At 44.3% G+C, this 24,518-nt stretch overlaps 3 protein-coding genes across 3 annotated transcripts in view; 1 reads left to right on the plus strand and 2 right to left on the minus strand.

Annotated features, from left to right (window-relative positions):
* LOC118405364 (CD63 antigen-like) overlaps window positions 1-1,138 on the minus strand; it is a 13,777-nt gene extending 12,639 nt beyond the window's left edge. The window contains exon 1 of the mRNA XM_035804828.1: window positions 951-1,138. Coding sequence (XP_035660721.1) covers window positions 951-1,016 — 66 coding nt within the window. The 5' untranslated portion in view covers window positions 1,017-1,138. The remainder of the gene's footprint in view (window positions 1-950) is intronic.
* A 3,022-nt stretch (window positions 1,139-4,160) lies between these two features.
* On the plus strand, window positions 4,161-8,453 carry LOC118406034. The gene is made up of 3 exons (XM_035805889.1): window positions 4,161-4,363; window positions 4,581-7,566; window positions 8,149-8,453. Exons 2-3 carry the CDS (start codon window positions 5,013-5,015, stop codon window positions 8,451-8,453), a joined length of 2,859 nt encoding a protein of 952 aa, XP_035661782.1. The 5' UTR covers window positions 4,161-4,363; window positions 4,581-5,012.
* A 3,388-nt stretch (window positions 8,454-11,841) lies between these two features.
* LOC118405618 (tumor necrosis factor receptor superfamily member 16-like) lies at window positions 11,842-24,518 on the minus strand. The gene is made up of 5 exons (XM_035805172.1): window positions 24,259-24,518; window positions 17,518-18,013; window positions 14,846-15,008; window positions 13,660-13,781; window positions 11,842-12,652 (listed from the first exon to the last, which is right to left on the minus strand). Exons 1-5 carry the CDS (start codon window positions 24,295-24,297, stop codon window positions 12,348-12,350), a joined length of 1,125 nt encoding a protein of 374 aa, XP_035661065.1. The 5' UTR covers window positions 24,298-24,518; the 3' UTR covers window positions 11,842-12,347.

Consider the following 24,518-nt stretch of genomic DNA (forward strand, 5'->3'; position numbering starts at 1 on the left):
CTACCAACCTGATGAACTATTCTTCGGAATTAAAATGTTAGTGCTCGACTTATACAAATTATGCAGTCAAAAAAAATGGGAACAGTCTTTTCAGCAAAAAGCAGCTCGGGTTACTGTTTATACTCATGAGTTTCAAGTCAATTCATTCAATTCAAGTGACACAAGTCGAAAACATTTGTCTTTTTTAGAAATTTTGGACACGAGTAGTAAGTAGTTAATACTAAGGTGCTAAATTCACTGCATCTAAGGTGCTAAATTCACTGCATCCAAAGTGTTTGAACAGTGTTCACATGGGGTGCCGTGGGGAAAAAATTCGAGACAGCCCTGGCGTGGATATCGTAACTAAATATTTTAAATGGCCGACAGGCTGAATAAAAGTTAAAAACTTGAACTATGCAGCTCCAGATGTCTTTCTGAGGGACGAATGCAGTGATAGATGTCGGTAGCTTGAGAGGAATGAGTCCACTCTACTATATAACGTTACTAAATATTTTAAATGGGAAATCTGACTCATGTTATAATTTTAATATACAAGACGCAGTTAGTTCATTGGGCATGAATTAAAACTCCACTGTTACATATTGGTATGACTGGGAAGAGCACATCAATATTATAATATTATTATCGTTTTTCTTTTCAACTCAAGGAAATGGCTTGACGTGTCACAAATTATCTTCCAACATAACATCTGCTTGGAGATTAAAAGAAAACAACTTCCAGTGTGTACATAACGGTGAATACGCCTACAACTGTCTGATACGTGCTTCAGTGCACAACATAAGATTTATGGAACTTAAGAAATTACTCTGGAATCTTTTAACAAAATGGCTAACTAATTTGTTCCAGATATTTCCTTCCATGCTCAAAGCAAATGACTTGCTCACAGCGTGAAACTACCATCGGCTAGGCGCCCACGGTAAAAAAAAGAAACAGTGCTAAGTTCTACTCACCCAGAAGATCAAATTGAATGCGAAAAGCAGGTACTTGATGCATTGCATTGACCCTGTAGCGCCCATGTTGCCTGTAGTAGTGGTAAGGTGCTGTGCAACAGACGTCTGTCTTCTCGGAATGAAGTTTACCTGTGTGACGTTTCACATCCGCCTTGGGGCATATCTCTTCGCGGAGGGATATAATGGACTAATACCATAGCAACATTTATAGATTACTTCTATGATTGTAGACGTAGACCACATGTAGCACAGTATGGTAGAGAGGTGTTGTGAATTTATGACTTTTTAACTTTTTATTTACGTTAGTATTCACATAAGATACGCGGGACTATTTTTTGTCCCCTGCTGACTGACCGTCATATGATTGGGTCACATGACGTGTGACGTCATTAGGGTTCGTCCGAAGTCCGTGCGGACGCGTTCAGAGTTTGTGTCTGAATGAGTCCTTATCACGATATGCACACAAAAAAAAATTAAAAACCCGATAACACATTGTTGGCTTATTAATTCGCTCCATGGAACCAACAGAGATATTCGCTCTCGGTCTACCTGTTGCTGACGTGACGTCATTAGTAATACATGGCGTTATGTACATATAAACGTCATCGATACTAAGGTTTGGCCTCTGTATTGTTTTAAACAGTTTCGACCATACTGTAAATTGTACAAAGCAGCTCGGAGTAAATGTATGCCATATTTGAAAAAATATCTGAAAATGGTTGCAATTGTCATAGAATGGCAGAGCCAATTCTGAAGTCAAAGAAGAAAATATGAAAGAACAAAAATGAAGAACAGGTCAATTTACCCTGTGGTCAGCCAACTGTTCAACCTTCGATTTCAAATGAACGTATTTTTTGCCAAACTTTTCTTTCTTTGCGCTCGCCTCAGTTTTTGGGTTTCCAGAGAGTGTCATCCACATAATCAACTTGGCCTAAACAAAATGAAACTTGAAAAGCTTGAAACTTGACACAGAAGGTGATCGTCCTTAAATCGTCCTTTGGTTGCAAGTTTGATTGCTGTGTTGTTTTACAAATAAATCATTCTCATTCTCAAGCGCATTTTGTGTTTGTGACGAACTGATCTATCTCCATTGCTTGGGCTTCAAACAAAGTGAAATGACATCACTTCACAGAAAAAAAGCATGTCTGCATAATTTTGATAATAATAAAGGTTAGGCATAATACATATAATACAGCTGATCAGGTAGTCCTCTGTAATCTAACGTCCTACAGGTAGTTTTAGGGCCTGTCACTGACAATCACTGACGAAAAGTAATGAATGCTACACAGGAAACGGCTGACCGTCTACAAATCAATTCAGTAATTTCTCTTGCTTGTGTAAGTTGCATTTGCATATGCTGTACATTGAGCATCGCAAACTACTGGCGATATATTCATGACAGTCTAAAAAGTGCAGGTCGCCTAGACGTACATACACAGAACCGCTTTTCATTGACGGTCTGTTGAAGTTCTGATATAGAACGCTAGAAGGCGTACCTGCACAAGTGGAGAAAGGTTGAGGAGGCAAGAAAAGGAGTGCACAGCTGGGCGCATGCTTGTACCCAGGCTGGTGCCGGGTTCAAGTTCGTGGTACATAACTCAATAAGCTAGCCATGTGTTTTTTACAGAATTCGGTGTAGTACAACAAAGTACATGACACGTTCAATAAAGAGCCTCATAGCAACTGTCCATGGTACTGAAGTGCCACTTCTCATATTGGTAGTAGAGTGGCTGTGGCGGGGTAAGTGTAGCCTCTACCAGAATCCTCAGGTCGGTGGTCTAATAGTAAAAATTGGACAAATCAAGGAGGTTGAAACAAGGACGAATACAGAGTCAATAGTATGCTAGGGGAGTCGGCCGTCCAGTTGACTTATTTCCTCACTGGGGCACTCCAAGGCTTTTATTCCTAACTTGGCCAAAGTCCCCTGTTTCCATTCGGCCAGGCGGGAGTCTGGTAGAGACTAGGGTGATGTTTGTTTGAACCCACTAGCAGTCTTCCTTGGAACTGCAAGCTCTTTTGTGTCAAACTTTGTTGGCCAATATGATGGGGAGCCTGGAGTCCAGTCTTCTTAGCTTTTGTCCGCTCCCGAATGCGAATATCGATATCCAACTACCCCGCCCCACAAGACGGGACTCCATGCTTAAGGAATTGTTACTTTCTCTCGCCCTGTGGTGCCCTCCCATGGCCCAGCTCCGCTACCTTGCGTTGTTTGTAAACAACGGAATTACGACCCACTAGAAGGTCAATGGATAGGTGAGGTGAGGTGAGGTGAGGTGATGTGAGGAAGGGTCACCTTTGCTATAATCTCAAAGCAGATATTAGAGTAGCCTCGGCGACTTTTGCGGGGCTTATTTTGCATTCAGTCTTATACATTAGCCCAATAAACATATAATATACAAGACAATGTATGGATTATTTTCATTGTATCATATTGTAATGTTGTTGGTTTTTTTGGTGAATTCTCTGTATGTTCGTTCTCATTTTTGTAGGGTCCGCCGCTACCAGCCCTGAGCTGCCTAGGCAGACCCATGTAATGACTTGTCTCATCGTCAATAAAAGTCAAAGTCAAAGTCATGCAAAAGAAGTCTTTCAACAGCCGCCGAGGCTAATACTGTAAATGCAGAAGTGTTCGCGGTGGTTTAATGTTCGCGGTTTTCGCGGTGACCACCGCGAACTTAAAACCACCGTGAACATTTTTATATTATGGTATTAGACTGCAGTCTGTGGTGTAACCGCGAACTTAATGCCACCGCGAAAAGTCCCTTTTCCCTCTACCGCGAAATTAAATCCCCGCGAACTTAAATGCATTTACAGTATTAGAGAGGCAAAATACGAAACGTTTTTCAAGCTTAGACTAACGCGTTCCGCGGAGCAGCGGACCTTTGTTTCTAGTTGTAAGAACCAGGAGCTTTTGAGAGAAACGTTCCGATTTTACCTTTCTATATCTGCTTGGAGATAAACGTGACCTCTATTGGTCCTTTACGGGAATCGCCGGCATATCCATTCGAATATTCATGAAAGACATGAAAATGCAACAATGTTCTAACAAACTGTCCAACTTAGTCATCAAAGTTAACAAAGTTAGTCATCCCCACCGTTAGAAGTCTTATCATAGCGCATTTGAATATGTGGACATGTAAAATTCGATCTTTTAGACTTCAACCTTGTGAAACATCTCCGTCTCGGCCACCACTGCCCAAATATGGGAAGGGGACAGAACTGACACCAGGCACAATCAGGTGGTGACACCGGCAGCACGTGGGTATAGTTTTGCAGGAGTGACTAGCTGGAGTGACTCGGTGTCATGACTGTGCTGTGCTTTAGCTGAGGAGAAGCCTTCATAGCGACGGGATGATAATATTGAAGATTTCAAGACTTCAAAGGAACTTTTAGGATCGGCTGTTCGCAGACAGGTAAGGTATCAGTCAGCATTTGTGTCTAAATGAAGCGCAATAAATTTTGCAGTTGCATGTAGGCAGTTTTGGCTATGTTCGAAAATCGCAACTTTGTGACTTAAATCACAATGTCAGCCTATAATAATAACGTTATACTGTATGTTATGGTATAGCAAAAACGCCATAATAGTATGTGACAGGCCTGATTGACTCCTGTTTTCTCATTGTGTTGCAGACGTGACACTTTCGAGTCAACAGAGGAGAAGTTCTAATATCAAACTGTGACAAGATATTATGTTACGTGAGGTGACACCATGTTCCATTTCAACTGTTGTTCATTCATTGTGAATTTTGCCCAGGAAACAATGAAGCTGGTAAATTCTTACCTTTGAAAAAACGGATGATTTCAAGACACCGTGTGACTCCATAAACATTGAAACGTGGTCAACTTGAGCAGACTGACCTGTATTGCACAAATGATTGTTTGAGAAGAGAAAACTTATTGGATAGTCATCTGCTGATATTCAAGGAAGACTTTATCAGCAAGTGCTCAGTGGCATTACTGTATTCAAACTTGTTAATCTGAAGGCCCATTCGACTGTTAAGTAAGTGCCATTAAGTGAGTTTTGGGTGCAGTTTGCATGCTGGCTACTACAGATTACTCATTATGGATGAAAACAGGTTAACGTTATATCAGGAATGTCCAGCAGGTACTGTAGCTACCTTAAAGGATCAAACTAAGGATGGGACATCACAGAAAACATCTTCATCCGGTGCACAAGCAGACATTTCTCCAGTATCAAGACCAGTCAATTCTACTTCCAAAAACAAACATCAGAAAAGACTTCCACACCAATCCTGCAGTAGAACAGTTACTTATGATTACAAAACAAGGACCTTCGTGGCGAGGAACTCAAAACACAGATGCAGACGGGTGGAGAGAGTCAAAATCGCGACGCAACATGGACACAGCAACTCTGTCATCCAGAAGAAACCAAGAGCAAGGAAGACCACAAATCCAGGTTGCCCACTTGATCTAGTAAAAACTAAGGCTGTGCAGTTGTCTGAAAGAATACAACCCAAAGAAAGGATGGATGTCACAAAGCTGTATACTAAGCTACAGTGTACAGAGGGCTCCATGGCACAGTCACATCTTATCCACCAGTCAACGACAGGAGAAAACCTGCCACAAATGATGACTAGGAGGGGACCTCTGCAGAACAGAAGGAACTGTTGGCTCGGCAGTCCAAGGGTTCCTGATGGTTACCCCCATTTCCATGGCAACAAGAAGGTACGTCAGAAGACTGCACGGGCCTCGCTACGGAATGCTATCTCTGCCAGGCATGTCAAGTACAGCAGCATGCACCTGCCTCATAAGGTGCAGAAAGTACAGCTGAAATATTGTACAGAGAGGCAGAATTCAGCTGGGGACAAGAAGGGGAACAAGAGTACATTTAGCCTTAATGGAGAAGACACTGCAAAGAGACCTGGGGAACACTGTGACTTGTCCAATGACAAGCCAGGAGAAAGTGTGACGTGTTCGTTACCCCATGCTAACAGTATGGTGGTCAGGAAATGTTCAGTAACGACAGGGCAAAAGCTGGAGTCTGTTGTGTCCAGACTATGGGCTACGGTACGTCATTCAGACAAGGAACGGTTAAACACAACAGAGAACATCTCTGTACCTGAAGCACCGGAACCGCAGTGTGACATGTCTGAAATGATAGATTATGATAACATGGAAAACGCCAACAACTGTCATCAACAGGACTGCTCATTCCAAACAATCAAGGACAATACCAGAAAACCAGGTGCTGAAGTTGATCGTTTGTACAGTGGAGGAAGAAGTTGGACTGGACAAGCAGAAGGGAGTGGCATTTGCAAAGAGGGACTGAGTCTGAGGCTCTGTAGTACACTCGAGACCAGCGAACCAACCTGTGGTGAAATCATGGAAGGTATACAAGCTGATGTGGAGGAACTGCCTACATTAGAGTGGATGGGAGGTGAGGGCTCCCCTACTTGTCATAGTATTGACACTTCCCCACCCAAACTGGACAGGATTTCATGTAATCTATCAAGTGATCTTGTAACTGTTCCCATCGTGAGAATGCCTACTGATCCTAGTGTTACAAGAAAAACAGAAGAGACAATTTCTTGTCTACTGGAACAAAAGGTGGGGACTACCCTACCAGATACCTCCACTTCACCACATGGGTATGTATACAGTACAAGTGAAGTGGTCAGACCTGAGAATTATCGTTGTACTGCAGAACAAGTGCAGAATAGTGAGCTGTTGACTTTTCCCCAAGACCCATACCCAGATGTGGACAAGGTGAACGGACAACATTTCATGTCTTTCTCTAACCAAGAGGCTTTGGAAGCCCATAAAACGGTAGAGGCCAGAGTTGAAAAGGAGTTTCGACTAGATTCACGGGTTTTCATTCAGGATGTCATGGAGTATAAGCTTCTGTATGGCAAACAGAAGAAGAAGAAGAGAAAACACAAAGCACCAGAAGGTTGGAACCCAGGGTTGCACAACAGACACACCAGGTATAATATGATGCTGGTGGAAGAAGTTCTTAAGAAGCGAGTCGTATTGTCAGGAATCTGCACACAGGCAGCCATGCAGATAGACCCCACTCAAACTGCCAACACAAATCAGACAAGCTGTGTATCATCCTGCAGGGTACCAGCAGCTATCATGGCACCCCCCAGTAAAAGGAGGAAGGGTGGTGATGGACTTGTGTCTAAACTGTTGGGGTGTGAGAATCTGCACTGGAAAAGGAAAGCAAGACTGATGTGGGACATGGTACAGGCAGGCACCAGACATGACATGGTACAGGCAGGCACCAGGCATGACATGGTACAGGCAGGCACCAGGCGTGATTCGGCCCAGGCAGGCACCAGACATGACATGGTACAGGCAGGCACCAGGCATGACATGGTACAGGCAGGCACCAGGCGTGATTCGGCCCAGGCAGGCACCAGACATGACATGGTACAGGCAGGCACCAGACATGACATAGTACAGGCAGGCACCAGACATGACATGGTACAGGCAGGCACCAGACATGACATGGTACAGGCAGGCACCAGACATGACATGGTACAGGCAGGCACCAGACATGACATGGTACAGGCAGGCACCAGACATGACATCTGTTACCATGGGAACACAGAATCACAGTACAATACAACTGGTGATGATGATCATCAGTTCAGTTTGTCTGGTGATGGACAACCAGCAGAAAAATCACCTAAAACACTGAATTACTTTGGTATTGAGGATATTCATACAGAAAACAAAGTATACTGTGATGGTTACTGGAATATCAACAGTTTCCATGGAGATAAATCAGTGATTGACAGGTGTCACAGGTCAAGAAATGTACAGCAGTTAGCTGTTAGGAGAAACCAATGTTTTAAAGAGCCTCCCAAATTCAAAGGTAGTTCAATAGAAAAGCACCACAGAGAGAAAGAATGGATAAAAGGATGTCATGATCAAAGAAATCAAACACACCACATGTCTAAGCAGGATGGTCTTCCCAGTGGACAGTCTGTCTGGTATGCAGCTGATACATGCAGCAGGTTCACTGGTAATGTCCCAAAGGAAGGGGAGGCAAGCAACCGTTTTACACAGGTGCCTTCTGTGTACCAAGACAAGACCAGCATGGCTCCTGTCAACAGCCCTTCCAGGTGTGCAAACATGTGGAGTATCCCTCACACAGATTGTTCAGATAGTGTTAGAGACAGTAGAGGCAGCAACAGCATACATGCCATCATGTATCCTGACATGTTCACAGCTGCAGGTGTTGGATATTCAGCTGATATGCACCTGGAACCAAAGAATCAGTCTGGACATGTGTTTGAAACACAAACGTCAGCAGTAGAATCAGAGCAGCACAAAAAGACAGATGTCAACTTTGCAACATTTGAATCAGAGAGAGCTCCAAAGCAGAGATCTGTCCGGAGTGAAACTTGTGCTGCTGTGGGGATTGAAAAGAAGGGAGATGAACAGAAGACAGCGACTCACAATGTTATGAAGTACATGAGTAAACACCCCAAAGTGCAACAACAGCAAGAGATGGAGGAAAACTTCTCGCAATAAGTCAGGAAATGGCCACCAGGGGACAAAGCTTGATGAATGTAAGTAGCCTCCTTGGCAGTTTTACTGGTTGGCCGTATTACCTACTCTCCAAGCAGAGGTTAGGCTTTGGCTGTTGTTTTAAACATGTTTTTTTTTTAGTCGTTTTTATCGGGCTTTCCATTTTGTATTGCTGATAGTATTGCAAGATAGTATCTTGTTTTGACAATACAAGATACAATACAAAATAGAAAGCCCGATAAAAACGACCCCAAAAAAACAGCCGGACCCTAATCTCTGCTTGGAGGCTATTACCTCCATGAGTGCATAAAATACTTTTAAATGAGGATAACCAAAGGCGTTGTTAAGCATTTCCATGATATTTGATAGGTAGATGTACACAAATGCTGTAGCAATCCTTCCTTTAGATATTGACTTTTAACTTTCTATATCCCTGTCCTTGGTGCTGAATGTCCAGTCAATCACTTTATATGTCCAATAGTCCATCATTATGGTACTTAATCTTTATACATCGTCTTTCTAGACTTCAGCCTAATTGGCTCGTGCTGAGAACAACTAGATCACCATACATGATACTGTAGAGTCACTATTAGAAGCTTTTGTGGTGATTTTATGTTCGTGGCTAGCCTGGGTACCATTCAGATAGTAGTTCGCTCCTATGTTCGCTCCTATATCTGTCTGGAGACCTGTGCATTCAAACCATTTGGTGGTGACGCCAGTTAATGTGCAAATCAAGGAATTTGTTCTAGAGCGCTTGTTCGATGCCCTCCCGCAAGCGGACGGAGGGCTTGTCCGGTGTTGGAATGCCTGTTGGAACGCTTGAACATCAATCAATCAATCAGCCGCGGGCATCAGGGGAGATGCATAGCGGCTGTAGACATGTCCCTCCAAGATGTTCTGTTTTCAGCCAGAGTTCTCCAGTCAGATCTGCTGACCCCTGTGGTGTCCAGCACGTTGAAGACTTGGTCCTCCCATCTGCTCCTAGGACGGCCTCTGGGGCGCCTCCAAGTTGAATCTGGAACTGAGGTGATCAATTTGATCACTTCCTGGGTCGGTGTTGCTCTGGAGATGTGTCCCAAACGCTTGAACCCATTCCATAATTTGCTCATGTGTAGGAACCAATCAGCGCCTTCGTCCAAAATTTGGAGGATGTCAAGATGGTCCGGGATCCCAGACGGAACAGCAGAGAAACGACTGTATATAGTGTATAATGAACACCGGAGCAAACTACTTTCCGGATGGTACCCAGGCTAGTTCGTGACCGGATCAGTGACAGTTGATAAGCATTGTACAAAGTGACTGTTCTGTCTGCCTGTAACACCTTATTTAGTCACTAGTAGATGACTGGAAGGCTTTGATGGCACCAGCCGGGTTTTCATTACTGTACAGCAGAACGTAAACAAACTGTGCCCCTACTGCGAAGTTAAATCCTCGCAGATTTTAATGCATTTACAGTAACGTGTCTCCATTCTCCATGTACAGCCCAAGGCCAAGCCTCCAGGAGAGACACATCAAGGCCCTGTACAGGAGTGACAAGAAGGGACTCATGAGAGGATGCATGGTGACACTGGCTGCAGGAACAAGATGTGATTTTCTGGACAGGGAGAATCTTCCGTACTTTGAGGAAGTCAACAACCAGATGATTTATTTTCTTTACATATGACTAAATTGGTAAATCAATATTTTTTTTTATTTCACTCTGAAAATGGCTACTGAACATTAGCTATCTTACCTTTTCCTCAGTATTCCAAAAGCCAAAAAGTCTTTTGATGATTGAACAGAAAGTTTCAATAAAAAGTTCAGGGTTTTGCACTCTAGTATGATAGGTATGAGGTCAAATACAGACATGTCAGAACTTATTATAAAACAAGGTCTGTACTGTGATGTTGAAAGTTTCGTTGTAGATTATAGATGGTTACTTTAAATTTGACAAGTGTCATGCTTTTGTCTTTCGAAGTCAAATTATTTGACAGCCTAAGATTTCTTTGCTCCATGTTTAGCACAACTATGCCCTCTAACAATGACACATTCATGCAGGTTAAGTACATTTGGGAGAAGTGGCATGTTATGTTGAATTTTGCAGGCAAAACTTTGTAAGTTCATGGAAAGTTATTACATTTCAACAAAAAGCTAGAGAATGTTAAGTGCTGACTTTGTAAGTAGAGCAGTATAACATTTAGTGTTATTGTTACAACTGGCCATGGGTTTTGCCCTATAGCTGTCAAGTCACCAATGGACAAAATCTTGTTGCCAATGGTGTACAAACTAGGGGTTGGTACCAGTACATGTACCTATGGTGTACAAAACTTTTTCTTCTTGTTGGACCGGTCCAGAAAAAGCGGACCTGAAAATATCTGTGGAATGGATGTAAGACCAATTCGAAAATGAACAAATTACTGTAAATGAAGAAATGTTTGCGGTGGTTTTATGTTCACAGTTTTTGCGGTGGCCACTTCACAGCGAACATTTATCCATTATAGTATGTGACTACAGTCTATGACACTACCGCTAATTTAAAACCACTGCGAACCTCCACTTTCCTGCTAATGCGAAATAAAATCCCTGCAAACTTAAATGCATTTACAGTATACCCGCAGGCGTTCACATGTACCGGTACCCACCCCTAATAATTACCATAATTCCATCAATATGAAGAAGATCAGAGTTATGTCAAACTACACCAGGAGATTATCTGTGGGACAGATGAGCTGTGCTGAACCCAGGAGTAGAACTAGAGCATTGACACCAAACATGTCAACGTTGACTGTATCTTGAAAAAGGCATTGGTTAAAGTTGATTTTGAATCTAGTCTTTTCATGAGCAAACATCACTGTCTATTCAAGACATCAATTATAGTTCATGCTAAGTAATAAAAAAAACTACACGTACCACACAAAGTAAGTGGACGCTTGTACTTGCTTACACCAGGTTCTTCAAAATCTGAAGAATATAAGCTACATTTTCTAGTGTGGTAGGTTCTTGTTTTATGAACTATACGGATTGTTTTGTGCATAACATTTCTTCCATTCCAAGCCATTTTGTAACTTGCCCCAAGGAGGTTTTGATACCTTGCTTGCTCTAGGCAAATCACAAGTTAGTAGTGACAATGCCAGCCAGGAACAGAGAACATAAATTCACATCTATTTGGCTGAAGACATGTTCAAGACTGGTGTGAATGGGTGTTTGTACCAGCACTTTATTTGGGTTTTCTTTTTAGTGTTCCAGCTCCACAAATTTGTTTGAGATGTATCCAAAGTCTAAAAGCACTTTAACACATGGCCCACTAACCTACCCTTTTGGGAGTGAACAAGGCTAGAGTTTTGCCTTAATTACTTGACTGCTGGTGACTGCCACAATGCTGATGGACTAGTACACAACAACGCCAGGCATGTCTGATGATATCAAAAAACCTTTATTCAGGCTCTTTAAAAAAAGCTCCAAACATGGATACTACCCTGTCATCTTGAGCATGTACATAGCAGGGTCATCATGATGGTTTCTCAATATTCACAAGGACTTGGTGGTGGATGTTTTTGTTTTGTTTTTCTAAGTACCAATCTACATAAGGGTATAAACAAAACTAATTGTGGGGTATGTTTAACTTAACTAACTGAAAAACAAAACTTGAGGCCTCTGTTACCAACATTGTCCTGTTGTGCACTTGAACACAAATATACTCTTCTTTCCTATTTACAATATATACAAGTTGATGGATATAACAATCCTCCAACATCAAAGTTTCTTTACAGTACTTCTGAGACAACGTATTATGGTAACGTTGATACGGTTATCTTCAGTTGTTTTATGGTTTGTCAGGTTTCCACAGATAATGTGACACTAAACTCGTACAACACAACTTTATATCTTAGTTTTTGGCACCCATGAAAGTACACTGTTCTACACAAGGTGTCGCCCCATATTGCACTCTTGCAGCAGTCCTATGACATCCTGTCTACCAATGGCTCTCAGAGCCTGGCACAAGTTGTCTACAGTGGCATTCTCCATTCTACTCCAGTGAACCAGGAAGGCTTTGGCAGCTCCAGGTCCATTGTTGTTGCCCTGCTCAAATTCATCGATGGCTGCGATGTCATACCCGAGCTCGGACGCCAGGTGGCGCCAGTTGACCGGGTGCTGTAAGCTGAGCGTGAAGACGAGGTCTCGAAGTCTGCTGGAGGACAGCTCGCTGACTCGGGTCTTTCCGCCTGCAAAAATAGTCAGGTTTTAGAACAGGACTCTCCTTTTCTGTCAACACATCCAAACTGATCAGTCTGGTCTGACAAGCTTGCACCTAGTGTACAAAGCTGGTGTATTATGACTCCCGCTTAGACCCCTTTCCTAGACGGCGATCGCGCTGCGCTCTCACTGCGACATAATATAAGATATGTGTAACCTTTGCTTTCACACTGGCCATATCATACAAAACCTTAAAGTGTGACTGAGAAGACAACAAAACACACAACGTGTGAAAAGATTCCTATAAAAGTGATTGAGCGATCTGTCAAATCTTAGGTAGCAGAGAGGAGCGCGCGGCGAGAGCGCCGTACACGTCCTAGTAGAAAGGTTATAAAAGTCTAACAAAAGATAAGGTAAGAAAAGGCTGCACTAGACACCACGTAGTGTTTGTCAGCATTGGGGAGGAAATCAAAGTGAGAAGACCATGACCGGATCATTTTGTGATTTACGTAGGTGGTAAGGTTTTGCGTGTTCTTGAAACTTTCACTGACTAACGTGAATTCCTTGATCGGGTTAGTAAGTCACTGAATAACAAGCTATTTTGTACACAACCAACTGCTTTATTTTCAGTGACCGTCGCACACGTTCACAATGCACTGCAGCCTAGGTGTCGCTGCTTACAGATGTGGTTACGTTACCAAGTGTTAAGTATTTACATACATACTGATGCGTTTGGGACCGCATCTGAACCAGTCAGAACTACCCTGAAGAAGTTGACAGACGGTCACCAAAACGTCAGTGGAATAAAAAGCTTGTGGTGTACAAAGAATCTTGTTAATATTATCGAATGTCACTGAGAAGATTTTTACGAATTATTTGCGTTAAGGTGATTTGTTCATACAACGTGAAATCGTGAAATAGCTTTTTAACTGCTATGGTTAGTGAGCTTGTTGTTTGAAAGAGACACAGCGATATTAAAGTGGGGCGGTGAACTTGAAGCTACATGTATAAGTGTAAAACTATAAGGTAAACTTACCGCTAGGAGTGGTGCAGGGGTCCACACACACACCACTGTCGTTATTCTGGTTCTTCTGCGCCTCCACGTCGGTACCCTGGGGGCCAGACTTGGTGCCCTGCGGTTTCTGGCAAGTCTTCCACCTACAACACAAGTAACGGTTGGTTGTCAGGGTCAGATGTGGTGCAAATGCTTTGTGGCGTCGCGAAGCTAACGGTAAGGTGTTTCAGTGGTTCAAAACCCAGATGTCCCGGGTTCAAAGGTAAACTTTGACGGTTGCTCCCTTGGTAAAGGCACTTAACACGAATTTCTTCACTTCACTCAGATGAGTGCCTAGCTTCATTTCGGAACGTCCCTCGGATAGGACGTTAATTGGAGGCCCGCGTTTGAGTTGAGCCACACTTCGAGCATGTACAGAACACCACGTTTGGATATATAGCTTTTACTCTTCAGTACAAACCTGATGTGTTACGCCACATGATTGGCCCTCGCTAGGAAGTTACTGGGTGTAATATACTAGTGTACACGGGGCTACAAACTCAGTCATGTTTGGGAACGCATTGTTCTCGCCTTAGGCCCAATCTATACACAGTTTTTACCGATATCGGTGGATGTGTCGGGAGGGATCTGGAACGCTGGCCGCGGGACACCCGTGGCGCTTGCAGTCATAAACAGCTATATATAGCCTAATGAGCCTGCGTTGTATGCTAATGAGCCTTCCCGAAGTCGGGACACATCTACACGCGCGCGGAAGCTGTCGGGGACCCCTGCTAAGCTATCGGGGACCCCTGCTAAGCTTTCGTACGAATGGTCCGGACCTTTCGGGAGAAATTTTCCCGATATCGTAATGGCGATATAGCAGTTCCATCTAGACGATGAAAAAAAGCTGTCGGCGAATGGTTGTAGGCTCGCCGATATCGGAAAAAACTGTGTGTAGATCGTGCCTAAGTCTACTTTGCTTACTATGGTACCGATGGGGGGTAGCATATAGACCACCGAAACCTACGAGGTAAGAATGAATTAGTTCTGGCACAAGAACTCCGTACTTTTACGGGGAGGTAAAAGACTATCTTTACCTTCTGTCTGTATCGTGTATGTGGCACTGTTAATGTTAGTTACAAAACTTGAGTGCAGTGCCATATTGTCCTCGTCTGTCCAAAAGCAAATACAAAAAAAAAACACTAATGAGCTGTTTCCTTAAACCTACCGTTTGACAGCCACATAGACGATGAGCCCGACCACCACCGCGCCCATGATGGAACAGTAGACCGGGATGATGTTCTGTCCGGAGGCGTCCTTCAGCGTCAGCAGGCCGTCTGCTGGTGTCGTCCTGCCCACGTTAGCGCCGATCAGCTGGGGCATGTTCTTATCTGTAACCACAGAAAGGACAGCGTTTTACATGTAGCCAGTGTACCTGGACTGTACCGGATCTTTTGTACTTTACTCCATACTCTAGCATAGATGGGAAAGCCGCAGGAATAGCCTATGTCACATGATCTCTTGCTACATCAGAAAAGCTAAGGGCACAACCCGCCGTACATGCCAAAGCGTGGGAAATCTTTTGGGATCCGTAAGCCTGTAAGTACCGCCTCCGTACGAACTCGTAGGGAATCCGACGGACTTTGGAGCACGCAGACACGCCGTAGAACGTTACGTGCAGGCAAACTTTGTGTGCCATCGGGGTGCGTATTCGCTCCCGGACGCCGTATGTACCAGTACGGGCGGCGCGCCTGCGCCTGTACAGCCTGAACGTTTTCATAAATAAAATACGTGGCGGACGTGGGCTCCCAAAAACACGTACGGACAAATTGCACGTGCGGTGGGTTGTGCCCTTAACCTAAGACCCTCTCCTGTCAAGACGGATGGGTCGCTAGGAGCGCTGTCTAAGGCTTTGTCTCTCCATGGATGAAGAGGATAAGTTAGCAACTACAAATGTTATTTTAAAAAAGAGTAGACCAAAAGCTCCTTGAGTAGACCGAAATATTATGCATGAAGTAGGATGAAGTTTCAAACTCCTGAACTTGATTTGACAATGATTATGATAAATTTTCTTCCCTTGTGCTAAGGACAGCTAGTGCATAATCCGTTAGTATTTGTTGTTTTCTCAGTTAAGCAAACGTTTATAAAACCCGTTTCTGTTATGTCGGTGCTGATTGCTAACAAGACGTTTTACACAGACAACCGCTTAAATTGGCGGCGGCGCTTCAAATCTCCATCTGGAAAAGATATGACCCTCTAATGAGAACATGCGCACGGTGTGCCATTCTGTCTCATTCCGCCAAATTAGCCTTGAAACGCCGCGCAAGCTAACAAGCCAAATCTGTGAGCTGCAACCTCCTTCACCTAACACGAGCTTTTCTTTATCTCCGCACATTAGTGGCACGTTTGGGAGAATTAAGTTTTGGACAAAACACTCGGCCTGTGGCGCACACATCAGTCACACGCGTAGCCAATAATCTACCTGGACTTCTGGCCGGCTTTAGAGCGGGTGAGCCCTTGTTAGGCAGGGCAAAAACACAACAATGGAGTCCTTTCTAGGCGCATACTTAGTACAATCTTCAAGCAGATGTTGAACTTGAGGGAGGATAAATCATTTCGGTGTCCTTTCTGTATTGAAATGTCTCTATATGACACAGAGTTGCCTCTGGTACACCTACTGGTCATGTATTCTCGGTCTGATCGTTCTCATATACACACATAGCATACACACATATACTAGTATAGAGCAGTGTGATGCTACAACATGTACAACCTGCCCTAACGCCAGGCTTCCCGCCCACAGCGAGCCGACTTCGCGCGAGAATTTTAATCTGGCTTCCTGAATGTGTTCCTCATTACAGTAGAGTAGTTAGGCATGCCAACACAGTAAGTGTGTGTGTGTGTGTGTGTGTGTGTGTGTGTGTGTGTGTGTGTGTGTGTGTGTGTGTGTGTGTGCGTGCGTGCGTGAGCGCTTGTCTGTGTGTGCTCGGAGTTTTTAACCGCCTTGGTAGAATGAAGAAAAGCCTGCACACACGTCTGTAGAACGACAAATAGTCACATAATGTGGCCCTGGCGACTTTCTGATGTATTGCAGCGTGGCTCCCGCTTTAGATATCTCGTGTTCTGGGCATGCTATGATGGAACTGCAAGTTGCCATTTCGCATGAAGTAAAATTTGTCCCTACAGTTCCAGTAAAAGCTGCTGGGGGCGACTTACCTATGCCATTCTTACACGAGTCCCAAGCTATAAAACCATGACCACACGATATCGACAACGCGAGATATCAAAACCTGACATTCCGCTACAGTTCCATCGAGAGTCGCCAGGGTGACCATAGTCTAGCCTCTAGTTACGTCTTCATTTTGCCAGCACCTACCAACGTACTGACTGTACACAGCATCGTTAACATTGCTCCACAACTCTGGAGGAAAGCTGGTCATCTCCAAGCAGATTTTTCGGTAGTATAAGATACCTGTAGTATCAAAAGCTGACAAAGGAGTGACGCCGGCCTAAGAATTTTGAATGTTGCCAATGAACACTCCTAGGCCAGCTTTTATGCCACCGAAAGATCTGCTTGGAGATTATGCTGTATTTCCACCTCTCGAAATCGTGACCTTCCTGGTAAAGGTAACGCTAGTTAACCTTTATTTGGGGGGTAACCTATATCCGTTGTTTGTAGAAGCAGGGTATTTTGGGATATCAAGTAAACGGACGGTGTTTTCAAACTGAAAATTATATTTTGAAACTTATTGCAACTTGAAACCATCGCCCGTCGACATGATATCCATAATAAATAAACAATCTGCTTTTAAATAACAACGGATATGGGTTACCCCACGGATAAAAGTGAACTAGCGTTGATAAATGGCAAGAATGACGGTGTATGCCAGGACTACTTACCGAGACAGATGGTGTCGGATATAGAGGTGCAGGTCTGCAGCATGACCTGGCTGTCCGTACACAGGGTACACGCCACGCACTGCGCACTGGGGCTGTCCACGTCGGAGTACGTCATGTTGGGGCAGGCGACACAGCCCGAGTCCTGCCGGGGACTGCAGGCCTCCACCGCCCCGAACCCTGGGGGACAGATCTGACACCGCTCACACCGAGACGTCTCCTCATCCCAGTAGAAGTCGGCGGAACATTCACACACCGTGTCGTGAGTTCTGTTACACGGAGACACCACCTTCATGTTGGCACCACAGCCGGTGCAGTCCAGACACTGCTCTGTGTGTGAGCGGGAGTTGGAGAAGGTCTGGCCGGGCACACACGCCGTGCAGCCGGTACCGTTCCCGTCCGAGCACGGCGTCGTCACCCCCTCACCTGGCGGGCACTGTGAGCAGCACGCACCGCTGGAGTCATAGTGTTGGCTGGGACACGCTGCGGACACGCACACCTGCGGACACACACACAAACTTGGTTATTTCTTTATTTTACACTAGCTGACTAAGAAACATACGGCCGACTGTCACATACACAAACTTGTCTATTTCTTTATTCTACACTGGAAGACATTCGTAGCCTCTACCAGGCTCCGTCAGTGAGGAAGCGTATTTTTCTGGCGGCTAACTCACCTAGCGAACATAGCCTCTACCAGGCTTCGTGGATCGGTGGTCTAATTGTAGAAATTGGACAAATAGAGTCTATAGTACGCTAGGGGAGTTAGCCGGCCAGAAGAGTACGTTTCCTCACCACGTGAGGATAATACCCTGGAGGCCATCCGGGATCGGGCTTAAACTCCCCCGGAGTGCTAATGTGAGATTGTCAGGCTGACTGCCTTGGCTCCCCGAACAAAACTTGCTAACAAACCTCGCTAGCTACCCGGTCCTGTCTGGCTCCCAGGGTAGAGGATAATGATTCCACCGATCCACGAAGCCTGGTAAAGGCTAAACGTACTATACCATAGACTCTATTTGTCCAATTTCTACAATTAGACCACCGATCCTAATCTCCAAGCAGATCCTACGGTGCCATAAGATAGTATCAAAGCTGGCCAGGGACTATAGCCGGCTAAGGGAGTCAAACGGGCACCTATGGGGAGTTTGATACTATACATAACGCACCGTGGATCTGGTTCGAGATTGCACCGATCCGCGGAGCCTGGTAGAGGCTATAACATACGGCCGACTGGCTCTTTTCAAACTTTCAAATGTGCCCTGGGGAAAACACCAGACAAAAGTAACATTGAACTAAGATATAGATGATAACAAAATTGCTAATTGAATAACCAAAGTAGCCTAGAAACACACTAAAAGTGAAACAAATTATGACATTAACATAAGAAAGGGAAAACAAAACAAAGTAGAAAGAAATCCGGATTGACTTTGCATATCAATGTTAATTAAATAAAGTTGCTTGAAGGCTGAGTTCTGCATAAATAAGTAAGGCATAAATGGCAAGACGTTTTTTTTTTAAATATAATATTGCAACCCAGCCAATATCGATTGATTGCCACGTTCAACTTAGCCCGAACTATCAAAAACAATACGCATGTAATGTATCAACATCAATGTCCCTGTGGGGGCCATACCTAATGAATGAAGAAGTAGGCCAAATAGAGAAAATAGGTTGCCATGATATTTCAGTCTTTTGTCCGCCGATCGCCTATCCGCGGTGGCCAATTTTACCCCTCTGCCGGCTGAAGTTCTTCCCAAGGTTATGTTACTGTTTTATGCCACCGGAGGAATCTGCTTGGAGATTATAGTTTAATAGGGTCTACTGCTTACTTCGACAGCACATATGTAAGCAGCAACACCTACGCTGCAGGACAATTTTGAACTAGTCAGAATTATATTATCATTCATAACCATTTATCTGTTTGGGCGCCACGTGCACAGCAGATACGGCAGACAGTCTCCACCCATTGATACCAGCAAAAAAGTGCAATACGCGATATCGAATTACATGAGAAATACGTGCCACGTGCCTCTTGTTAGCAGTGTTTGTTTTGTTGTGTCCCTGGATAAGCTTATGCATTTTGTATTCAATTTGTACATTTTTGTATTGTAGTCTACCCTGCCGCTTAGTTTCTTCTTGCGTAATGTCATAGTCTGTATAGAGAGTGAGAGGGAGGGGGGGGGGTGAAGCCTACTATTCGAGCGAAACGATTTCGTCGCAAATGTTTCAATTCAAGGTCATTCAAATTACAGCTCCATTTGAGCTCGTACTTTCCAAGGCTATTGGTTTGGTGAAAATCTTAAACCGTCGTGTTACCTGTACACTTTTAGAAATATATACAGAAGCGCGGAAGGGAACACAAAGTTATGCCCCTGGAAAGACCAGTATTTTCAAATACATTTCTACACCTTGATTTCGGGACGTCCTAAGATTGAAGATGTGTTCTCTGGATCCCCTTACACTGGTACCCAGTGGCGTATGACGTCATAGGAGGAAAACCGACGCCAAGTTCACACTTCACACCTAGGCAGAAGTTTCCAAAATGTATGGAACAACACGCGAGTGATGTTTTGAGGTAGCGAAGAACCCACAAGATTTTAGGCCATTTGAAGTCGATTTGGATCAAATCTATTTTCATCCGTGCTCTTGTGATATTAATAAAAGTTTCATCTTCAGTATGCCGTCAGCAAGCAAAAGACGTCAAATAGATACTAGTAGTCTATCTCACTAAATTTGTCTAGCACTAGTGTGGTAAATGCATTTTGTATCGGGAGACTGACAACAGTTATTGGTGAGATTTCACGGCCATGTTCCGGTGTGTTTCCCCAACCCCGACCCCGCTCGGAACCACACACGCACCCGCCCGATAACTCAACCTGTCAGCACCTGGACACATCTATCCCTTCTACACGCGTGAGGAGTAGATATCACTGGCCAACTTGGCAAGTCATCGGGAGAAAGTTTGCGTGAAAGGATTTGTAAAATTCTCATGTACAAGTACAAATGCCTTCTGTGTCGTGAGGAACGCTCTGAACAAGGGGGTTCATTTGCTTGGTGTTCTCTCGCTTCTGGCCTATGGTAAACGGAAATTACTACATATGTAATGATAGATAACATTTCCCGATCAAAACGTGAGTACGCTAGTGTAGTGCTGTCAAATAGAACCAGCCTTGTTGGCAGACAGAAATGGGTTAGCTCCTCGCTGAGGAAGGATCAGCTGTTGTACCCATAGCGTGCCAGGCCGCGGGCCCGACAACATTTTCGACCGACGTCTTGCTGAGTTCTCTCTGGTTTCAGGGTCGACGCACACTTTAATGTGCGACCCCAACAAGACAATCTTGCATAGCTGCGAAGTTTCTTGCTGTGGAACCCCGTTCGGGCGAGGTCAACAGCAGATATCTGTGTACAGAATTAGTTTCTCACATGGCGAGCTATTGTGGGAAAGATAGGGTCACCGCAGAAACAGTAATCAGAGACGCTTCAAGAGTGATTTTCATTGGCATAGAGAAGAAAAAATAACAACATTGTTACTAAACTCGCACATACTCGTACTTTGGATAATAGCTGTAAGTTGTGGTATCCTTGCGACCACATCACCACCACTCCAAGCAATTCAATGCGTCCCTTTGCCAAACGTATCACAGAGAGTCACACGAATTGATGAAAGAAGGGGTAGGCAGTGCGCGATTGTGCAGACATGGCCTTTCGCCTGGCTGCATTTCGGGAGGGTCGGCTCGGTGGGACGCACATTCCAAACAGGGCTGTCATATATTAGGCTTGACGTTTCCAGTTTTTCTATCCGACTCTTTGGTCCAACTCCCACCGTGTGGTCTGTGTGGAGGGCACGAGGTCCCCCGGTCCCGCCGTTTGGCTTCCAACAAACGACGCGAACAAATGGCACAGCCACTTATGAAATAGGAATGCGAGCTGCAAGCAATTTGTATGGTCACGGCAAGACTGCGGGACAACTTTTCATTCTGTTCTTTTCTGCACATTTCAGAGAAAACCTGACAGAAAAAAAATTGGTGTAGGCGTTGTCATTCATGTACATTTGTACTTCAACTTGGAATCTACACGAAGTTCAAAGCAAAGGTATAATGATGCCGCACTACCTTGTCACAATCTATGGTACCAAATTACTCTCAATCATAACGTTAGATGAAATTCATTAATAAATTATTTCATAAATGAAATTTTCGAGCTTCAACTCCTTGCTACATATTTTTTTTCTGGCGAATGTACTATGATTGACTCATTGAGTCAGACTTGACTCCGAAACTAGAAGGAGACACTTGTAATCATGTCAAGTGCCATAATTCTCTTGACTTCTCCGTTGAAATAAAGGATAAGATTAACTATTGTTACCGCAAAGCGGACGGCAGTTGTCCGGAGAGTGCTCTTATCAGTCGTCTATCGCGGGGACATGATACTTTGTTTGTGTCAATGGCGGTATCAAACAAGCATCAATGGGCTAATTTGAGGATCAGTTTCACCATAACAAAGGCCTGACAGCGACACACATGCAAATATTGGAGCTACTGACAAGCCGCCAGCAAAGGTAGACAAATCTTATGCAAAGTTTGGTGTCTGATGAAATGTCTTTGATATGCAGCCGTGGTCTTCCTCTCGTGGCCTAGTGAAAATATTTTGTCTTCATAAATCAAAATTAGAAATGTTACTGATTTATTTAAACCAAAGCAAACCAATCATTAAAATGATACTAGAATTCGTAAGAACATAACGAAAAAGATACCGTGCCTATGGTATGAATCAACCGTCTGAAAGAAAATAACGTTGGCACAATTCAAGCTTCGACAGATTTATATTTTATTTTATTTTATAATTTCAGGGTCAGCTATACGGGAAAAGTTTCACCTTCCATAAAATGTAATGTCCGCCTTGTTAGTGTTGCTAGAAGGGAATTTAAATTTGGCGACTTCCTTCTCTTCCAATTCCTTTGCATTTTGGCCTTTGCGTACCGTTGCGAGATTTTGTACCCAGGTTTGGCGGGGAGGGTAGTAACAGCGACTTTAGCTTGTTACATACGAACAAATATTTCTCGCCCGTGTGCTAAAAACTTGAGTCAGATGTGGACAGTTGTCAACCGTGGCAGCCCTACATTCATCATGTACCGAACATGTATCATTGGTTGTCTACTACCTGGACATTTTAATGCTGATAAAGTCCGCTGGCTCTTGTCAATTGTCTGTATTAGATCAAAGACTGTGGCATAGAGGTGAGAAAAGTTTCCAAAATTGCGGTATGCAAATGACAGCTAAAAGGTGTGGTTGTCGCAGCCATTGTCCGGCCGTACTTCAAAAGAGGCTGTGAATTGGTGTCGCTGTCCTAGCAGCACACTGACGACATTGATACGGAAAAGCCGAAATACATACAAATGACACCGCGCGCCTCAAACAATGGCCCGAAAATTCGCACTAGCATCGAGACATGGCAGCGTCGACAATTGAAGTTCAGGCTTTGTTATTCTAATGAGAACGGTGCGCTGTAAAACAACAGGAACGCATTGTCTTGCATAAACTAGTCTCAATGGAGCCCTAAAATCGTCAACACTGAGCTTCCATAAAGGGACTGCCGAAAACAAACGTGTGAATTGAAAAGACCACTTTTTTACAACATATAATTTTGTCATGATAAAATGTTGACTGATCAGAGGCAAACTTTGCCAAGCAATTTATTTTGCAAAGAAGAATGTTCTTGATACGACGGTAGAATACTGATATCAATCAAAAACAAACTAAGGTGAATTATGCAGAAATCAATGACAATTTTGTTTTTGGGTTGTGATTAACACGGGAAGAGGGAACATAAATCTGGCACGGCAGACAGGCCATGTACAACAAGCACAGACGGACGGTTTTCTGCCCAGAGAAATGTCTCACAGTCCCGCTAAGGACTTGCCTTTCCGGTGTACACACACTGTGCGGATACTTGTATCAGTTTTGGGCCCGCAGGCAAGCTAAGCTACAAGCAGATGTTGAAATGGTAGACCGTTTCGTGACAACAATCGGGAAGAAAATGGCGTATTGAGTAGGAAACAAGACTGGATGCTATTGTACAAACAGTTATAGTTGGGCTGGTGGATGTTTCGGCCAGCTTAGCGAGATACAAGTCTATACAGGATTTGTTTGACAACAAAGTTCAAAATAAACTACCCGCTGCGAAAAGAGGCTGTCATCTTTTCAAACCCTTTGGTGCAGAAATAAGCTCATCACTTCAAGCCGGCTTAGCATGCGTGTTGTATTTGTACCATCGCGATGTGCCGGGGTCGGAGCTAGTATGTACGGACAGTCAGATGGTAGAGATTGAACCTCGAGTCAGAACCCCCGGCGAGTACAAGGTAATGTTAGCAACACTACACCGCGCCGGGGAAACCATGCCAGCCTTTAGGAGGCAACTCAAGCCAGACAAACTGACATTTCGATTTACATTCACTGTTTGTTTCGTTCTGCTCTCATGCGTGAACCGCTTTCCAAGAGAGTGGGACAAAGCCGCTCTACACAATAGCAAATACACTGGATCGAGGCCACCATGTACACGTACGGTTTGTGTGAATAGAACGCAATCGGGCTGACAAAACTGAGAACGGGTAGGCCGCAGGGTAGCGCTAAACGAACGAAAGATTATTGCGAACACACAAAGTATACGATACATACAGACACGGGGCCGCAAACCCCGCACCGAGGCACGGCAAACAAGTCGGCCGGTGAACACAGCACCACTTACCGTGAAGATATACAGGAACAGTACGGGCAGGGGAGACATCGTGCCGGGCCGGGACTGGAGCGGGTCGGGGTGCTGCCTCCTTGCTGGTAAACCAGGTCCGAACTGTGCCTGTCTGACTCCTGGGGCAGAGGGTTGTGGAATGTCGCACTCACCAGTCAACTACCTCCTCGTGAATGCACCAAGTCCGTCATAAAAGTTGTAGGGTGTGAAGACAGAGTGATCAGAGTGACCGCGTTCAACACTACTATTACACCGATTGA

The sequence above is a fragment of the Branchiostoma floridae genome, chromosome 18 (assembly GCF_000003815.2).
Source record: "Branchiostoma floridae strain S238N-H82 chromosome 18, Bfl_VNyyK, whole genome shotgun sequence".
In the NCBI taxonomy this organism is placed as follows: domain Eukaryota; kingdom Metazoa; phylum Chordata; class Leptocardii; order Amphioxiformes; family Branchiostomatidae; genus Branchiostoma; species Branchiostoma floridae.